At 42.2% G+C, this 20,706-nt stretch overlaps 1 protein-coding gene across 5 annotated transcripts in view; it reads right to left on the reverse strand.

The window, feature by feature from the left end:
- The window catches only part of LOC128788558 (fatty acyl-CoA reductase 1-like), a 121,369-nt gene that overhangs the window by 19,829 nt on the left and 80,834 nt on the right, over positions 1–20,706 (reverse strand). For all 5 annotated transcript variants that reach the window (XM_053943684.1, XM_053943688.1, XM_053943689.1 and 2 more), the window contains exons 3-5: positions 9,025–9,200; positions 5,958–6,137; positions 1,094–1,271 (exon numbers count right to left, since the gene is read on the reverse strand). In XM_053943684.1, coding sequence (XP_053799659.1) covers positions 1,094–1,271; positions 5,958–6,137; positions 9,025–9,200 — 534 coding nt within the window. The remainder of the gene's footprint in view (positions 1–1,093; positions 1,272–5,957; positions 6,138–9,024; positions 9,201–20,706) is intronic.

Here is a 20,706-nt window from a genome sequence, read left to right on the forward strand (position 1 = left end):
TCCTTTCAATGATGTATTGCTTAGACAAGCTTCTAAATGATGACAGTGGTGTGGTGTGGTGTAGACAAAGAAGGAAGGAGACACCAGTTTAGATGGATGCCAGCCCATCTAGGACAGCTGCCAGGATGTCAACCAGTACCAGGGGATGAACTGCAATTTACTCATCAACAACAGAATCTAGGTTTGTTCTTAGAAACCACTTCTTCCCTATTCCCTAGCCTCGGGAATAAAATCTGGTTTTAAACACCACAGTGTCTTGGTGCTGCCACACTTGCTGAGAACAGCTGGACTGATATTTACCCTTGACAGACAACATGCATCTGTCACCAAGGGTGATTTGGTCACTCCAGCTAATTTCTAAAGCAAGGAAGAATAAAACCCCAAAACCAAACCACAACACTCCTTTTGAATCCCATCCCACTTCAGGTCAGGGAAGCTGCCACTTGTGGGAGCTGGAGTTCAGAGCAGTGATGAGCTGTTTGACCTGGAACAGGCTGTGACACCAAACAGAACTCTTTGTCTTTCCAAGATGGGGAGCTTGGCCCAGAGCCTTGGCTGTATCTCAGCCATCTCTGGCACACTTCAGGCTGCATGAAAGCCAAAGGTGACTTTGTGCTGCCTTTCCAATTTGGCTGCAATGTTAGGGCACGTTATTCCTATTGGTATATTTAGCTTAATGAATTATCTCATTCCTAAGTACAGCTGCATTTAATTACAGAGTGCCTGACATTTGTACCTCAACCGCAATGCACCAGGAGTACAACTGACCCTCAGATCCCATGTTTTGACCACAGAAACTCCCCTGCTGTGCCTGAATGGACAACCAATTGCAAATCCAGCATTCTGCACCATAACTATCCCAGCTCTTGTTATTATTGCTTAAATGTGGTCTTTTCACAGGAGTTCTAAGGTGCTGAAGAAGGCTTGATGTTCTACTCCAGCATGGGATCTCCACCTCTTCCACACATCTCCCTGTGAACTGTGGACACCTGTTTCTCAAGACATTGCTACAAGGAGGGACAGATTCCTGACAGTACCACAGCTCCAGTTGCATCCAAAGGCTCTTGATTAGGAATTGTGTATTCATGCTTACTGGGAAAGGCTCATGCCAGCTGGCTCCCACGATGGATGGCCTGATGATAGCAATGTTCAAGTTTCCTTTCTCTTGCTGAATCAGGTACTCTGACAAGGCTTTGGTGTAGGTATAAGTGTTGGGCCACTCCCCAAGCAGCTTCGGTGTGATGTCTTGAATTATAGATTCATCCAACCACCTACAAGTAACAAGGAGAACATCATTATCCACCATGCAAGGAGAGAAAAAGATTCAGGCAAAACAGACCAGTGAGACAGAAATCCTCACCTGAAACAGAGGATAAGCCAGTCAAAGATATTTAAGGTTTGGATTTAAAACTGCTCTGTGGGAGAAAGTTACTTTTGTCTTCAAGGTGCAAAATAAACCCTGGTGAGCTTCATGCTACAATGCCCCGCTGCAATTCAGGTACCTCTACAAAATCACTTTAGAGCAATCTCTTGCATGGGTAATGCTTCACTGCAATCTGTAACATAAATATTGCCATGGTCTACAGCCTGATGGAGCTCTCCCAGCTAGGAGAGTACTTATTAATTCCCCCTGGCAGTTCTCATGCTTAGCCAACACAGTCCCTGTATACTCCCAGATATGTTTCAGGATATTCCTGGTAACCTTGAATTAGCAAGTCACACACATAGGTAATGACACAAAGGTAACAACACAAAGGTCTCAAAAGCTGGAAAAACATCCTACAGGGATATTATTCCAGCAGTGGATTTCCATCATTTGCAGTGTTAGATGCTCCTTCTAGCAGGCTTACCACAGGTTTGTTCACACAGGAAACTGCTGGTGCTTAAAAAAAAACAACCAAAACCAAACCACCAAAAAAAACCCAAAAGAACCCAAGTTGGTTTTTATTTTTTGAAGGTATTCAAGAATCTAATCCATGAGAAGCAGTTATGCAGGTAGCTTTTAAAAAGCAGCCCTTACCACCATGGAGCTGCAGGAAGGGCCTAACACCCAAAGGCTCTTCCCTGGCACAGCACCAGGACCTCATAGGTCCTGCCAGCATCTGGGTGTAAAGGACAAGAACTGGCTGTGCTTCCAGAGCCCTCGCTGCCAGTCCCTGACAGGCTCCCGGCAGCCTGGTGTTACACCACAGAATCAAAGATTAGCTCCTATAATCCAATTTGTAATTAAGTCAACAGATTTACAGTTCAGTCTGAAGGCGTGGACTCTTCCCAGGGGCACTGCAAGGATACTGCTTCCTGCAGATCCTCAATTCACCCCTCCTTGTCTTGAATTTCAGAAAAAGGCAGAGGTCAAGGGCAGAGAAATATGATGCCAACTGCCACACCTGAAAAATTGCTTGATCCTGTCAACTTTTCAAAGATGTGGTGGCTCAGGTGGCACAGCACTTTTCAGATGACTCTCATTGGGCACAGATGGGAAATGGTTGTATGAGAAAGCACTGATTCATGGGGGGGGGGGGAGATGCAACAAATCTCTCAGTTTTGGAATGCATTAAAAATCTGACAATTTGTAGTATATAGGAATTTTTTCTTTAAATAAAAAAGTGCTATGGAGGCACAAACACCTTCCTTTGCAAGCCTGGCTGGTCCTGTGCAGCAGAAACAAGGCAGAAGAAAGCATTTAAACATAAAATATGAACTGTGCAGAGGTTACAAGCAGCACATAGTATTGACATAATTTGCAAAGCTGCTTAGGCAGCCATTGAACCTCAGAGTCTCAGCTAAACTGCTACTGTTTGAATCTGTGGAGTAGCTAATTACCAGCCTACCAAGAGGAGATGGCTATTTCTGCAGAGCCTGGAGGAAGATTAAGTTCATTTGGGAACTCTGGTTAAGCTATGTGCAAGTCTTTTTCCCCTTCTCTTTTGATTTTTCAAATTTTCATAATAAGCACAAAGCAAAGACAGGTGTAGATGTACAAGTAGAGGTAATTTCCCCTTGCCCTCATCCTTCAGAGAGGTCTCTGCATTACCTGAGGACCTGTCCCAAGGGCACCAGCCTGCCAGGTGATTTGATGGACCAACATTCCCATCAGGGAGGCGGAGCTGACACTTCAGCAAGGAGAACTGCTCTGTGACCTATTTGAAAGATTCTGGAATGCTAACTCACAAAAGCTGCTGCTTCTGTGAGTTAGCAGAACTTCACTGCTGCATCTGCCCCTTCCAAGCGAACAATGCAAATTAAACAATTAATAACTTCTCCATTATATGCACCAAATTACTCTGCCACAGGAAAACAAACCTTTCTGTGTTAATGGCTTTGCATTAGTAAAACTCTTTCTTGTAAGCAATGATGGATCTGTATTTTCTGCAATAACCAACCCACATCTTCAGCCAAGACTTTGCTGTGTGCTGTGTTCCTTACCTCAGCACACCCTTCAAAGCTGATTTCCTTCAGCTTTAGATTAAGGCAAACCATGCTTGATGCAGCAGATTATATGTTTCCCCTATTGGCCTGGCAACACTTAGAAGTGTGACTTTTGGTTTACACAGCTTAAACCTCAGGGTTTACTTGCAGGTTAAATATCAGAATACTGAAACAGCAAGATGTAACAGGAGGAGAAGAGCAGAAGAAGAAAAAGCTGGGAGTCCTCCTTGACATTTGAAGTGAATAAGTAATCATAAGCATGTATCAAGTGCATGGCCAAAAGCACTGTTAAATGGATCTGTTATTGCATCCAGTTGTTCAATTATTCCTCTTAAAGCACTTGCAAGAGCAGGACCTTAAGACAAGGGTTGGCTGTGAAAGGAATCTTCCACAGCTTGCTGATGCAAAAGATAATCTGTATCTCTCCCCATTTTTGAAGGCAGTTTATATTTCCATGTCTGCTCCCCCTTCCTCCTCTTCAAAGGTAAAATTCTGATACCTATCACTCCCCTCCCTCTGAAACCTTCTGTACCCTGATAGCTACACACTATTTCTTTCTCTTACATGGCAAATATTAAAGGTGCATCTCAAACATCATCCCCTCTGCTGCATTTTCAAGCTATGATATATATATATATATACATATACACATAAATTCTTAGTGTTTTATAAGAAGCAGCTGAAATAACAATTTCTGAGCCAAGCCCTTCTCCACATTTCTGACTAGCAATCAGACCTGTACTGCAGTCTTTTTTTAAATCTGAGCCATCAACACTAATTGTTTTCAGAGTTGCAAGTGATGGTAAGCTTTTTGGGACTGTGAAATGGAATCTTGACAGTGATGAACACCAAAGGACATAAAACTGAGTCTGTGGGCAAAAAGATGACAGAGCAGCTTCACTTTTAGGGAAAAGCAGTCTATCAGAACTGGTGTTAGAAGTTGCTGAGCTCAGAACTGGCAACTGTAGCTCAGCAAAAGCTCTTGAATCACAGCAGACCACTCTGAAACCTCCATGTCAGTGTACTTGCAGCAGGCAAAAAAAAAAAAAAAAATCAATTAAATGCTGGTCATCATCAGGTACTGAGAATGAGACCAGTGGTGCAATTTTGAAGCTATTTAAATAAAACTTTGACTGGGAGTACTGCATGAAGTTCTGTCTGACCTCCAAACCTCAGGGAGGGAGTAGAGTTTAAGAACAGGTAGAGAGGAAGGACAACTAACATCAGCACCAAGACAGATCCATCAGCACATGAGGAGACAGTAAAAAGGCTTAGACTCTTCAGGTTTCTGTGAGGGGAACAGAAAGGAGTATCCAGGCTGGTGCAGTTACCCTAAATAGCATCTCTCAGTGACAGTCTTGAGGGCAAGATACTGGGCCAGGGAGCCCATTGCTCTAATGCACTAAGACATTTCTCAAGTTTTTTATCATGTTCCACTTACTGCATAAATGATAAATGATTGATGACTACTGGCTGGAAGTAAACATATCCAAGAATATGGGCTACTAGAGAAATTCAAATAGAAAAACTAGTTTGTTCTAAGTTTTCTGGAGTAGTGCTTAGACAGTTAAATTATTTCTTAAGAGAAACATTTTTTATTAAAAAAAATCAGTGGTTCTCTTAGTGGGCATTAATTAATTTCATCTTTCTAATTCCTAATCTTCCCATTACCCTAAATCAAGAAGAATAAAGATTTTATACCAGCTCTTCGTGTTAACAGATCACAGATCAGTTGTTTATATCACCCACTAGAAAATGAATGAAAACACATTAACAGCTGTGGGAAAAAATTTTAAGGAGAATGTCTCCTAGGACCTTTATCAGCTGATTTTGTTATTCTTTCTAATTATTCTTTATTTTGGTAAATTCAGTTAACCAAGCTTTTTTTGGTGTTTCATCAAACACCTTATTCCTGTCCAGATTGAGAGGACATTGCCTCATGCTGTACCAGGAGAGGTTCAGGTGGAAATCAGGAAGATTTTCTTCACTGAAAAGGTGGCCAGGCATTGGAAGGGGCTACCCAAGGATGTGGTGGATTCACCAATTCTATAAGTGTTCAAAACCCACCAGTATGTGGCACTGTGCTCTGGTTCATTTGACAAGGTGGTGATCAGTCAAAGCTTGGACTTGGTGATCTTAGAGGTCTTTTCCAAACTAAATGATTCATACTGAACTGTCTAAAAAAGCCTGTTTCTTACTCATCCCCATATAACTCCAGTTAAATACCACAGGATTTCTGAAAGAAATGGAAACAACGTTGGGAAGCTGAAAAGATAAAAGAAAAAAGGTGTAGGGAAAAAAAATCAGTTCTTATAAGGCTGAGTGTTACAGAAAGCAGCAATTCCATTCCTGTCAGAAAATGCACTCCTGCAGAAATTAATATTGGACTCTCATGAAATCAAAGTCTTTAAAAAACCACAAAGAAACAGAAGTAACAGCACCTCTGACAGATTCTGTGAACAGCTCCCACGTCTGCCACAGGATGAAGGGAAGCCAGCACTGGAAGGGGCAGTGTGGCTCCTACTTACTCTACTAAATCGAAGAGCTTCTGGGGCTCGGCTGGGGGCGGGTAGATGATCTCCTCAATGCATTTCCGGATGCAGTTTGCATAGGCAGTGGAGATGTGGATGAAGGCCTCGAGGTTCCGCATCTGCCGGGCCAGCTCGAGGAGCCGCTGCGTGCCCATCACGTTCAGCTGCAGGGCATGTCTAAGGAACACAGGGGGAACAAGCAAAAGGCATTTCAGTGGGAAGAACGTATAAAGGCTGAGCTTTATCCAAGCCTCTTCATGGAAAGGGAAGTCAGGGAGAGCAGAGGGCATGGTGGAGCAGAAAGTGTCACTGAAATGCAAATGTGAAACCAGCTTTTAAAGCAATGCTGTTGGATTTGCTGTTCTGGACACTGAATGTCTCTCAAATATTTTTACTTAATTTGAAGGGTCACAAGTAAGATTTCACCAACATCTCTAAATGTGACATGTTGGCCACCCTTCCCTGGAACATGTGTTTCTAGGCACGGTGGTTCCTATGGTACACATTCAGTGCTCTCTGGAGGGACCACTGCTAAACCAGAAGAACGCACAGTTTCAGAAAGCAGGAAAGGGTCATTGGGCCCAGAAAAACAGATTCACAGCATCACAGAATGGCCTGGCTTGGAAGGGACCTTAAAGATTGTCCAGTCCCACTCCCTTGCCATGGGCAGGGACACCTTCCACTATCCCAGGCTGCTCAGAGCCCCATCCAACCTGGCCTTGAACACTTCCAGGGATGGGGCAGCCACAGCTTCTCTGGGCAACCTGTGCCAGGGCCTCAGGACCCCTAAAGTAAGAGATTTCCTCCTAATATCTAATCTAAACCTACTCTCATTCGGTTTGAAGCTACTCATAATCAAAGAAGACACCATTAGAGATAACAGCTTAAGTTCCCAAGGAATGGAGATGAGAGGTGATAAGCATAAGAGAAAGAATGTCCTGGTTAGCAAGGCTGACCTTCAAGCACTCAGCATAGCTAGAAATTGTCCTAGAGACAATCTGCAACACATCTCAACCAGCAGACTCTGTTGCATGGTTTGTACTGGAATAGAGACACGTTCCTTCACAGAAGGGACTTAGGAATATGCAATCTGCTCAGCCCAGGAGTAGAAGCTTTCAAAGACATGTACTATGTTAGGAATTATGCCATCAAGCACAGTGTACACTAAAAAAACTTAATTATGTTGAAGAGAAAATGTAAATAGTCCAAAGGAATGAAAACATCAACTGAAGAGTATAATCAATATTTGGATCACTGTGTCTAAAGCTAGAGATACCTTTCTTTTTACATGCTGCTATTAAAGTGAAGCATTTTCTGTAGATTTCTATTTTCTCCTGCCCTTCTAGCAGGATGAATACTTCTACCTGAGCTACCCTTCAGACAAAACTTACTTTTCCATGCACACTTCTGTTTGACTGCAGCCCTTCTGAGAAGCAATGAACAGAACTGTACTCCTAATACAGGCCTAGCATGGATATCTGCTGAGTTGCTCAGAGTTCCTTTAGCCATCAAAGGGAATATCATCTAACCCTGGCAGTTTGTTGATTGTTTTGTCATTCTTTATTTTTTTTCTATTTCTATTAAACCACCATCTATTAATACTTCAATATTACACAATTTCTGAGATTTCTGCCCTCAAGAGTTCCATCTGGAGAATTCCCTAAATGTACTGCATGTTGATGTCAATAATTAATTTAGTATCTCCACTGCTGCTTCTCCAGTGTCTTCACAGCAATGCTTTTGCCCCCTTCCTTATCTATTTGCTTTACATATTCCGTTGTAATCTTGGAGCTTCTGCCACATTGAAAAAATAATTTTATTTGTGTTATCATCAAGTTGCTGCTCAAAATTCTTAACTAAGCAGCAATATTGTGCTTTCACATTTAACTTGCTAAAACTTTTACCCATCTGATATATTTTATTATTCAGTCAGGAAAAATTTTGAGTTGAAGAACTTCTCATATTTTGCCTTCTAATCATCATTTTCCTTGTTCTGTTAGAGAGATTTTGACAGATCACATACAATCAATCTTTAGTTTCTCCACTGCCTGTAAGCTGATGACCTTTTAAACTTTTAGCTTCTTTCTGGCTATCCTCTATATGAAAAATGTGGTTTCCCTTTGATGTTTCATGCCACTGAGACTTATTTTTAAAGTGGGTTCATTTGTGCATTGATTTAAGAACATTTGTGGCTACTTACATATTGGCTCAAGATCACATCAAGAGCTGCTTTCTTTCTGGTGTTTCTCTAATTAGTTGTTCTAAAAAGCAAATATTTATGGTTGACATAGTGGATATCTCTTTAGCCTATGAGCAAATAAAGATTGATATTATGAATTGTGTTTTCTACTATGACAGCTTTAGTGCTTTTTCAAAAGACTATAGGATCTGGCAATGCAGATCATCCACCTCGGTTTGTTGAAACGGATAATCTGCACAGAAGCATTTACATATCTAATCTTGTTTCAGTGGCTCATTTCTGCTGGTATTTCTAAATGGAAAAGCCTGCCTGGACAGGCACTCCCAAGGGAACTCCTTCAGAAACCGAGCACTTATTGCAAACAGTTAATTACAGCAAGAGCTGGGTGTTTTAAAGGTTGTGATGGGCTGTTTTCTCAAACCACAGCTCATTTTCCTCTCCAGTTACTCAGTGACAAAGAAAGGCCATTAACAACACCAGCTTTAGAGACCACACAACAGCTTCACTTCAAGCTCTCTGCAGCTCTGCCAAAACATCTCCCTGATGACCTAAACCACACTTTTCCCCACCCCAGTTTTAGGTCATACTTAACTCCCTTACAGTATTACAACCCAATCCTGCACTTCTTCCTTCTGTTCCCGTGGGACTGTGCCAAGACAGTTCCCTTTTGACACACACACACAGAGACACACACACACACGGCATTTTCAGAGCACACCACCCCTTCCATGTTCAGCACAGAACCATGGAGAGCATGAGGAACATGGAAGGGGGAATCAGCACTGCAGCCATGCAAGGGATGCTCTGGGCAGTGCCATGGTGCACCCTGACCCCACTCAGGAAACACAGAAAAGCAGGACGTACTTGAGGGGCTCGTCAAAGCGAACTGTGGCTGCACAGTGGAAGACAACATTGACCCGGGTCAGAAGCTCCTCCTCATCTTCAGCACTGATGGCCAGCTTGGGCTGAGTGAGCTCAGCATTAATAGGCTTAATCTTCTCGTGGAAATTAGGGCAATCTTCTCGGACCCTGTCAAAGACCTTGAAGCACAAACAGAGAAAGATCAGGTACCGAATTAGGCTGCTGAGATCGCTTTGATTAGCAGCCAGTCTGATTACATCAATCAATGCAACTGGCACAAAAGAGAATTCCTGTCTGGGGCCACACAGGTGAGATGATAAAATAGTCCATTCACTTGTTCCCTCCCAAGGGAGACAGAACAAAAATATAGCTCATAAAGCATTGCTCTGAGAAGATTAATGAATCTTCTCTGCCACCACTCATTTCCTCAGATAGCCACCAAAATTCCTCTGTGTCCACATCTGCAACCACTTGCTACTTGACCTCGAGGGCTGCCTGTAGGACCAAAACAGGAACTAAAGAGCAAGAGGGCAACCACTTGCTACTTGACCTCGAGGGCTGCCTGTAGGACCAAAACAGGAGCTAAAGAGCAAGAGGGCAACCACTTGCTACTTGACCTCGAGGGCTGCCTGTAGGACCAAAACAGGAGCTAAAGAGCAAGAGGGCAACCACTTGCTACTTGACCTCGAGGGCTGCCTGTAGGACCAAAACAGGAGCTAAAGAGCAAGAGGGCAGGGTTTGGAGTGGGAAAGCCTGTGCAGCTTTACCCAGGCTAGATGGTTCTACAAAGGACTTGCAGAGAGGAGGGAAACTGGGCAGTGTTGCTCCTCCTCCTCCTTTGCTGTTCCTTGTCTACTGCCACTCTTTGCTCATGTCAGAGGAGTCCAGTGGGGACCTGCTTTTGGGATGGAAGGATGGGGCATCCCAATAATCCCCACTGCTGCAGCTGCTGAGTGTCACCAGCAGTTTTGCATAACTGAACATGTGTGGAGCTGGTTGGCCTCTCAAGCCATCTTCCAGCCCTTTTTTCCTACAAGTATGATCCCTACCTCTCTCCAAGACACAATTCTGCATAATTATATTTGAGCCATTTCAACTGAATTAATAGAAACTGTTAAGTACCAAAAGATCCTTCCCTCTTTTTTTTTTTTTTTTTTGGAGGAGGGGTGTGGAGTTAAGTGACATTGTGAAAGGTAGAAAGAATCAACAGAATAGAATGGCTGTGGGATCTGAAGAGGTATTATCTAGATTCCAAAGGATAATCACACCTCCAAGGTAACAAGTCTACTGTCAGGAACACCTAATACTGAGAGAGATTACTGAGGGATACAAAGGATGAATCACACCACCTTTGGACACCTTTAAGAGCTGTCTAGATCAGCAGTGCCAGGAAAGGCAGGGAACAGCTGAACCTGCCTTGGGGAAGGAGGACAGACCAGCTGACTTTTCAGTAGCTCTGTATTTTTGGGCTGCTTCCCCTCTGTAGCCTACACACCAGTATCACTGAGGTGTTTGGAAATATCATTACTACTATGGCCTCTTGTTTTCTTAAGAGTTTCTTCTGCATTTCACATGCCCAGGGCTCATGTACAAGCAGAAATTGTGTGACATAAATTAAACACACTAAGAGACACATGAAAGATTAAATTTATCCTAATAGCAGTATTTTTTTTTTTGTTTGACCAAGGGATTATCATATTTCCGCTTATCTGATAAGCAAACCTAGATAAACCTTGAGGTTCTTAGGGATAAAGAGGTGATAAAATAATCACTAGCCTTCTCCATAATGCACTGCACTCTATACTTATTTAAAATTGCCACACAGCTGCACATCCTTCATAAACATGAAACTTCAGCCCAAGTTAGGACAAGACGAAACCATTTCACTGTTCTCAGCTGCACCTGAGTGCACACATCTTTCATCAGTGTGGCTAGGCCAGAAAATAGATCTCTAGAGAGAGTTATTAATGGGCAAAGGTGTTGGTGAGAGCTGGCTGGACTGTAGGAACTGAATTCCCAGGCACCGACAGCCCTAATGTCTGCAAAAAGCTTGTTTTCTAACCAGATTCTACACTGGCTCTTCAAACATGCATCATCTCCTGAGAGATGACAGCAAACCCTAATGGGACACAAAATAGAAAGGTTTCTCAGAGAACACATGTGAGACCAAAGCTATCTTGTGGGACTCTCAGAAATATTCGTTTGCATTTGTTCTGTTGCAAAGAGAGTGCAAAATGCCATGAAATGAGAGTTATTTTCTTCTTGTTTGGCATAAATAATGCAAAGGCAGAGAAAGAATAAACCAGCCCTTTGTCAATTTCTGTCACGGCATATAAAGTAAGAGTAGTATTTCCGCAGTGCCAGCCTTGGCCAGCTAAATTCTTCCTACATCTCCTCCTGATACTCCCACTGCAGATAACATCCCCTTCGGCTTCTGTGCCTGCTGCTGCCACATGGCACTCAGCTGCTGCAGCTTTTCATCCCCTCCAATGATTCACTGCATTCCTCTGAAGGATGAAGGCAATTTCCAAATGCAAGCACACAAGTCAGCGCACTGCTTTGGAAACCTTCTGCACCACAGGAACATTCAGTACACTGTCACCATTAAATCAGATAATGGCAGCAGCTGTTTAATCGAAGTCTGCTGCTTCTTTTATGGAAGCTGAAGGGTTCAGACTTGTCACTGCTTTACAGGGAAATGAGGGAAGATTTAAAGGCAAAATAAATGCAGCTTATTTTATACTGCTTCCTGCAGTTCAAGGAGTTCTTAATATAAAGATGATGCTTAGTCTGAAGGTAAATTGTAATTGCATCTCTAAATTCTGATGAACTCGCCAAGAGCATAAATGATAAACCCCCAGTAACTGTGTGAGGCCCAAGGATGTTCTTTTTAGAAGCCATATGCAAATATAAAACACAGTCAGTGCACTGGCCTGATGTACTGTTGAAATTACATGTAAAGGCTGGCCAGGTCAGCAGCACTTCTGAAGGGCTACAAGGATTGCCACAAAATCAGTGAAGAGAAAGGAAAGGCCTTTGACTTCAAGCTGTCCAACATCAATGAAACGGAGGGAAATCAGTAATAACATTACCCTGATTTCAGTGTCTTTTTGAGCATCCCCTTGCTGCTATTCCCATTTTTAACCTCAAAATAGAGGTAAGTTCAGCAGGGGCTGTGCTGCCCCTCAACAGAGGGGAGAGTTTCTTACTCTCATTTTATAATCAGGCAATTCCTATTTATAATACTAATCAAATCTCTGTGTTTTCACTATACATTGTCAAAAATGTGAAAACAGGACATCTGGAATTTCACCCAACATTCTAGTTGAGTGAGTCTGATGGACACTTTCCCTTCCTGCCCTCTGACCTCCCTTTCCAAAGGACATCTGCAGCTCTTGGTGTTCCCTGCTCTTGCTTTGAAGCATATAATAATTCAGAGAGATTTCTGCTTACCAATCCTTCAATCAGAAAATTTTCCATGCCACAAAGACACAAAAACCTCAAAGAAAGGGCAAATTGCACATCTATGGAACAGCACAGCTGAAAAATAAAGGAGCCAGCGAGCAGTGCAAAATGCCAAAGGCTTTGCATCTTCCTCAGGAGGCACTTTCAGTGAAGCAAATACAAAGTAATGAGAAGTGCAGTGCCTAAGCCATGGTCCACTTTAAAAAAAAGAGCTTGCACAAGTTCAGTCTTGTCAAAGCCTTCTCAACAGCCTGGGTAGTCCTTTCTTTTTTGGACAGTACTCCTGGATCTCCCTCTACCCCACTGCACTGGTGGGCAGTGGTGACTGACCCAGAAAACATCAAGTTTTTAAATGTGTTTTTAAAAGTTTTCAGGTGTGTTTAACAGGTGCCAGGAAATCAGGCTTCTCTAGGAGGATTGGTAATTCACATTACAACATGAACATTTCAAGGCATTACTGTATGACAGCCTTTAAAGTGAAGAAAATCCAGAGAATTTCCACAAAATGGAACTCATAAATGGCAAACCAATGAGAACATTAAGGTTGAGAGAGCTCAATCTAAAAAAAAAAAAAAAAAAGTGCCCAAAGCTTCCACCTCTCATATAAAGAAATGGAAGGGATTGCTTAGCATGATTCAGGAGAATATAGGTAAGAATTGCTCCTTGTGAAGGAAATATATAATTTATCCTAAGAGAGACACAGGTCAAGGGCAAAAATTTCTTCAAAGAAAAAGGTGTTCACTGGCTGTATAGAGCAATTTTAAACCCAGGGTGTTTGAAATCCCTCTTCTGAAAAGAGCATTGGTATACAAATGCAGGGGAACAGCCTATATATAAATATACAAAATAACACCCCCCAGGGTGTGCATCCATCCCCCGGTAATTTCAATGACAGCATCATAAATATACAAGTGATCACCACAAATTTAAATTATTGAAGGCACCAAAGTCATGCAAATAACTCTCAAAAAACACCTGATCTCTGCAGTTTAGTCCTGCTAAAAGGGTTTATCAGACTTGTGTTTGCCATTGATAAAATCCTCCAAGACATTTAAGGAAGGAAGGTACACCACTGTTTTAGAATTGCCATTGTAGCAAATTTGAGATGCAACTGGGCAGCTTCAAAGTAATTAGCCAGCAATTAATCGTTAGCCTGGTAGATTTCCAGCAATAAACACCAGGATTATTCAGTCAAGAAATGTGTGAAAATCAGATCAGGGAGCTTTAATTGGGACAGAGCCTTTTCTTCCCCCCTTTTTTGCATTCTCTGCCTCATTTCCTCTTCAGAAAATTGCTTTTAAGTACAGTTCTTCTCAAGGCAAATAAAGCATAATTCATCTCATCAGTGGGAAAGCAGGCAGCAGAGAGTTCCTCATTACAGAAAAACAAATGGCTTATGCTTCAATCCAGAGCTATTACTTTCCCCTGAGCAGTGCTAATGTAGTGGAAATACAGGACCCATCACCAACTCCTAGTAAACAAAACAGCTGATTACTTAAAAATGAAGACTACAGAAACAAAGCAAAGGACAGAAAGTTTCAATAAAGGTCAGCTAAGACTAATATGTATATCCAGCTATTTGGGATGTGGTTTTGAATAGCCAGCTCCCTTGAAAATTGGCTGCTGACCAAGCCTGCTGTTTTCTAGCAAGAATACTCGAATTACACAGCAGTGAATCTGGAACACTTTCCAAGTCAGACACTGTGGACAGAAGCATGAGGGATTTGAGAGACATGGAAAAGCTTTCCATGGTCTCTAGTGCTATCTTATATGTGGGTGGACGAGTAGTGGATAGAACAAGGAGTTTTCTGATGTTTACCACAGATGATCTTGGTGCCTCTGGGTGGTACTTTGAGATCAGCATCCGTGTTTGATGGGGAAGAATGTAAGTGCAGGGAAGGAGAACATCAACACTTGGAGCTTTTCCTACAGGAACCACTGAAAATGTTTCTTCCCACTCATTTCCTAGGACTGGTTTCCTTCTCACCCTTCTCCATAACTATGCTCCAATGAGGCCATGGGTCAACAGGAGTCAACTGCCAAAGCATGTCAGCAGTCCCAGCTAGAGTCAGATCCCTGTGCCCTTGCTCAGTTCCTGCTTTGCAGAATTGATTACCACTGGCTTTGAGAATCACTGTATGGACTTGGAAATATCAGTAAGTATAAAGTTATCCAGACACAGGATCTTTATCTGCTTTTCCATACCCATTGCCTTTAATCACAGATCTTCAAAGTTTCACTGCCAGATTTGCTTGGACACCCAGGAACTTCAAGAGTGTTTGTTGAATTCCTCAGGATAACCAGCCAGGACTAAGGGCTGTGTCAAACACAGACTCCTACTTTTTGGAGATGTTGTTAGAAATTACCAAGAAAGACTTGGGAAGATATTTAAAGAAATTACCAAAATCTACTTTCTAATTTGAGAGCATATTGTCTGTCACACAGACATAGAGGAAGGCAGCACTGTATAAAACACAGTGCTGGGATGCAATTCCAAATTTTGCTTCAAGGACAAAACATCTGGGCCATTCAGCTCCTAGACAAATCTTAAGATGCAGTCTTCTGAACTTGAGTCCCTCTAGAGAGCTCCTCCAAAGGAATGGCAGCCTAGGGTGGGTGTCTTGCACTTCCTCACCCTGCTCTTTTCTGAGGCAGAAAGCACAGAACGTCACCATTACGAGAACTGGGGTAATGTGGGCACTAAAGTGCACCTCAATTACAAAGGTAAAAGGAGCTAAAAATCCTTTCATGTCACACACAGCAGAAGCTGAACAAATAAAGAAAAATGCATCAAATATTTAAAGACAGAATAAAAGACAGAAATTCTTCAAACATTGCAATGAGAGGGCACTCAAGTGTAGAGAGCTGAACACCTGGGAAATGAGTACAGTAGAATAATAATTCACTCTTCTAGAATGAACTGTGCTAGCAGATTACCAGAAAAAAAGAACAAGTCACTGGTCACAAGTGAGGAGTTAGCCTGGAATTAGGGCTTTTCCCAACAGATATCCTACCATGATGTCTTGGAAGGTAAGAAAGCTTTCTGGCGTAAGTGCAAGCCACCTCCTGCCAGTTGGTCTCAGTGACTGAAATTCATGCTAAGAATATTGAATTTATGGATGCATCAAACAGTACAATCAATTAAAGATGGAAGTTTTGCAGGAGGTTCCTGGAATGCGTTGATGAGAACTTCCTTCTCTAGGTGATAGAGGAGCCAATGAGGAGAGGTGCTGTGTTGGACCTTGTTCTCAGCAACCTCTTGTTCTCATCAGATGGGATTTTCTTGGAAATTCCTCCCTGTGAGGGTGGTGAGGCTCTGGCACAGGTTGGACAGAGCTTGCAGCAAGCTGGTATAGTGGAAGGTCCATGGCACGGAGTGGAACTGGATGATTTTTATGGTCCCTTCCAACCGAAACCATTCAATGATTTTATGATTTACCTAGGACAATTTCTCATTTCAGCATTTTTCTTCTGTGCTCGCATCTGACACAAATATTTTGGCCTTCTTATGTCATCCCACATATATTTTGTTATCTTCATCATGACAACATCATTTTTTGAGGGGTGCTTAAAAGAAAAGCCCTCAGTTTGGGTACCTCAGCCTGTTAAATACCTGTCTTTTTTCCTTCCTATCCCTTAAGTTGGACCATATTCCCACAGTCAGGCTACAGGCAGCACACACAGTGAGAAAACAAATGGGAAAATCCCTGAGAGATTATCAGAAGCTAATGCAATTTAGAAGACTGATAGGAAGAGCAGGGACACTACTAGAAGTGAGGGTGCTTGTGAACAAGAGACCAACCCAGTAAAGAAGAAAACAGTTGATGCTCTAAGAAAACATCTAAGAAAGGATGTCTTAATCATTGTAAACTGATTTTCTGTAGTGTCACTATTCCAAGCAAGCAAGGAAGTAAGACAGTTACAAGTCATCCTTGATTTCTATCCAAGGAAGCTTCAGCTTAGGGAAATTAAAACTTCTTTAAGAAGATAGAACCATCTGTCCAAATAGAGCCAGCTACTTACAGCACAGTCCGGCTCTGCAAGTACCCCTGCTACTGGAGACAAACTGTAACCAATGCCTCTGATAATGGCCAGTTCTCAGAAGAATCCATAGAAACATTTTGGATATAGTTGCAGAAGCCCCTCTAGAATCAGAGCTCAAACCTTTTCTCTGAATCCAACCTCTTTGCATGTTATTCAAAATATGGACTTATTTTTACCAATGCTTGGCTCAATTAGTTCTGCCTATAATGAACATTCTTAAAATTCACTAATTCCTGGCCATGGGTAAAAAACAAAACAAAACTAAGTTATTTAAAAAAACAATTCCACTGAATTTTGTCAAATTATTTGGATGTAATGAAAAGACAGAGTTGTCCCAGGAAGTCTGTAGCAGCCTTTTGGCATGCAGACTCCCTTTTCCAGTCACTTGGGTCTCATCAAGCAGGAGGTGTTGTCTTGTTTCACAACAAAGATACCTGTTGTCAGGAGGGCCATTTCCCGTCAGCCTGCGATAGTAACACGTCTGCCAGGAGCAGATGTCGCTCATTTCCCCGTACAAAGATCAGAGCGTTGCCACAGATGGCTCAGCTACACCCTCTGAAGTGTTTCTGCTTCTCCTGCCATTGCAGTTGCACCCCCCCAGAATGTTCTGACAGGCCTGATGGTAAAAGACAAGTCAGATGATGTTTCACACACCTGGCAAGACTGCTCCTCTTTAAGTCAGGGAAAGACAGGTTTTGTCTGCAGTCAGGTAGGACTTTTATCTGTGTTTTGTTGGGTTTTTTGGTGTGTTTTTTTCTGGTTTTTTGTTTTTTTTTTTTTTTTTTTTTTTTAAACAAGCAAGAAATCTAATTATTATAGTATGGAAAGAAACACACACACATTTTAAACAGGATTCAGAAAGCCATACCAAGTGTCCTTCAGCCAGGCTCAGGTTTTAGCTTGCTTTGGCACCTCAGAGACTACTGAAGAGTAATCAAGAAGCCGAACTTCTCATCTCTGGCACTCTACTAATTCTTCCAGCTAAGACAGAATATTAAGGCTTTCTGAGCACAGGATTTGTGGCTCGAGACATCTTTCGCACTTACATGCATTTTTCAATACATCTATCAAGAGAAAAGTTACTTTTCTCTGCAAGTATATTTTCAACTCATACTGCTTCCAAGGGAGATCAAAGAGGATAATCCATGTAAGCTGAACTGGAATTCATGCTTGCTGCCTTTAGCTTCCAGCTCTAGGTTGCACTTACTAATTTTATGTTACACAGTCCATACGAGGCAGAAAAGTGAATACTTGGGCTAATTATGCTTCAGGTGTAACAAATCACTTGGCCATGTGTCACCAGAAAGAGCAATGCTTCCAACCAGGTTAAACTGTGCAGGGCCAGGAGTTGGATTTGATGATCTTGTGAGCCCTTTCCAACTTGGGGAATTCTATGATTCTATGAACAACAAAAAGCTGTTTGTACACAAAAGCCTCCCCATCTGTCTGAGCAGGGATTACCAGTAATGAGCCTGTGTCCTTGGCTGTGGTCCCACGAGGTTATAAATTCTTTTAATGCTTTAATCTACTAGTGAAAAAAATGTGTCAGAAAGAGTGGAGGAGAAACAAACAGAACATACCCCAACCAACCATCCTGAGGCACTGAAATGCACCTCTCAGCCCACACAAGTAAGAAATACACAATGTTTGCAAATGCTACTTGCATGAGGCTATCCTATATATCCTAACTATGTATTTAAATGAGGGAAGTACAGGTCACTTCTCCACCTGTCCTGCTACCATCAGTAGAGGCAGCCTATTGGTTTTCCAGATTCCCAGGGGAAAAAAAACCATCCCAATACTTAAAGATCTGCCCCAAACTACGTGGTTGTAAAGTTAGGATCTCTAGATCATACAGTACAGCTATCACAGTGTGATAAGGTGTATGCAAAAGGTCCTGATGGAGCACCAAGAAAATGCTTCTCCTGAGAATGAGGAAAGCCATTACAACAGCTCAAGGACAACAAGCTGCAGGAGCACAAAAACAGAGTGTGACAAATGGGCTACTCTGGTGCTGTGTTATGCAGGCTATGCACAAGAGGAGAAACTGCTTGTGTTTAATTAGAAGTGGGTAGAAGAGTCAAGAATAAAATAAAATAAAATTGTCTTAGTGAGTGAATATGGTAAACAATATGATGCCAGCACAAACTGGATGCTGGCAGGGGAGTTTTGTGGTGCAAAGTCTTCAAAGTCACCTGTACCCAGGCAACCACGTAAGTAAAACTATTGAAATCAAGACTGCCTGAAGAACAGCACTGAAAACAATCCACCAAACTGGAGTACGAATACAGCAGCAATGGGACCAACTGGGAGAAAAAGTAACTGGTGACAGATTGTCTATTTGAGAGGATTTCGGATAGAGAAAGTGATGTGCAAATGTGGTCCAAAATCCAAGCATCCAAAAACAGAAAATAGGAAGATATAAAGATATAAAAAAGGAGGACATAATTTTTGGTGGGTTGTTTTTGTTTGTTTGTTTGTTTGTTTTTGGTTTGTTTTTTTTTTTTTATTCTTTTCTTTTCTTCTGGAGTGTGGACACCTACAAATGGTGATGAATTCAATCCACAGTGATGTCAAAAAGACCCCTACTGGATAACCTGCTGGAGTTGTCATCATGTCTTCATCTGAAAGGAGCTGGTGTGAGACAGTGGAGAAAGGAGGGGTAGAGTTGAAGTGGTTAAGGAGATAGAGTTATAACTCAGCAGAAGCTGAATGTGATTCATAATAATTGAAATTATAATTAGTAGCTTTATGGTTGTGTGTGCTTTTAGATTAGGTATCATTTAATTGCTGTATTGGTCTCTTCACAGTGTATTGCTTAATTTAACATCATCATAATCTCTTAATTCAGGTTATGTCTCAAACCTGGACCTCGAAGGGCAGAGCCAGGCTCACAAGGTAACCTATAGCCCATAAGGTAACCTGCTTTGGCTCACCAGCCTGAAAGACCAGCTCCATCCTTCAATCAACAGGGACAGCCTTCATCCCACCTCCAGATGGATGCTCAGCCTCACACCCAGCCAGTCTCAGTCTCCATCCTCCCACCAAATCACACCTGCAATTCCAAAGCACTCGTAACAGAATGAGAAAACACTAATCTCAGTGTTCTCAGATTTTCTGTGCTCAGCTCATGACATTTCTGCTTCTCACACTTGTACAGGAAAATAACAAGCCCACTAGTGTGTTTTGATTGAAGAGAGATTCTGGAATTGTTTTGTGGTGTCATCCCTGTCAGCCTGAGGGAACCATGACAGCACAAACACATCTTTACTGCTGAAGTCTTAATTGTGATGGGAGGACTCTCATACTCCACAGAGCCTCCACCTTCCTCTGCGCTTTTCTTTTGCAGAACCCAATTTTGGTGTTGCCATACCACTGAATCTCCACCTCTCTGGGACCCTTTGTACCACCCACAAGTCAGGATCTCCCGAGCAGCTGTATGGGTGCCCAAGCAAGAAAGGAGAAATACTGCTGTGCTGCAGCTGCAGAAAATGACCTCTGAAGTGGCACGTGCCCCAGTGGTGAATGTGTGTTTTGTATTCTCCAGCAGTATCCGAGTCAATGGCCAAGTATCTCACAAACAGATTGCTCTAACTGCACAGATATGCTGCTTTTAGACTCTTTTTCACAGCAAAAAGGTTTTAGCTCACCAGGTCAGCAGAATTATGACAAAAGGACAAGGAACATCCTAGTCCATGCCATTTTCCTTATGTGGAACATTTTATAGCAACTCACCCCTTTGAAATGAAAGGCATTCAGTTTTGGCATCTTCTCTCCAGGGATAATAGCACAGCCATTATCTCCCCATCATTTGCCCAATTCATCACTCAGAGCATTTCAATTTTGTCTAATTCAGAGAGAGTAAAAATGTACTAAACCAAGAATATCTTCTTCCTTTTTACACTGGAAGAGATGACTCTCCAAAACACTGTGCTTCCTTCCCTCCCACATGCCTAAAAGCATCTCTTGAAAAGGTTCAATTTATGTAATAATATCTGATCATCACTCTCTGAACCAAGAAAAATAAAACAACGCTGGAGCTATCTGTCTCCTATAGGGTATGAAGATCAGTGGTGTGCCACCATAAAAACAGCAGCTCAGGAGATCATCTCCAAGATTAAAGCCCGATTCCAGAAGGATGCCAAGCTATATTCATCATTGCAGCCATGGAAATCT

The sequence above is a fragment of the Vidua chalybeata genome, chromosome 5 (assembly GCF_026979565.1).
Source record: "Vidua chalybeata isolate OUT-0048 chromosome 5, bVidCha1 merged haplotype, whole genome shotgun sequence".
Classification (NCBI taxonomy): domain Eukaryota; kingdom Metazoa; phylum Chordata; class Aves; order Passeriformes; family Viduidae; genus Vidua; species Vidua chalybeata.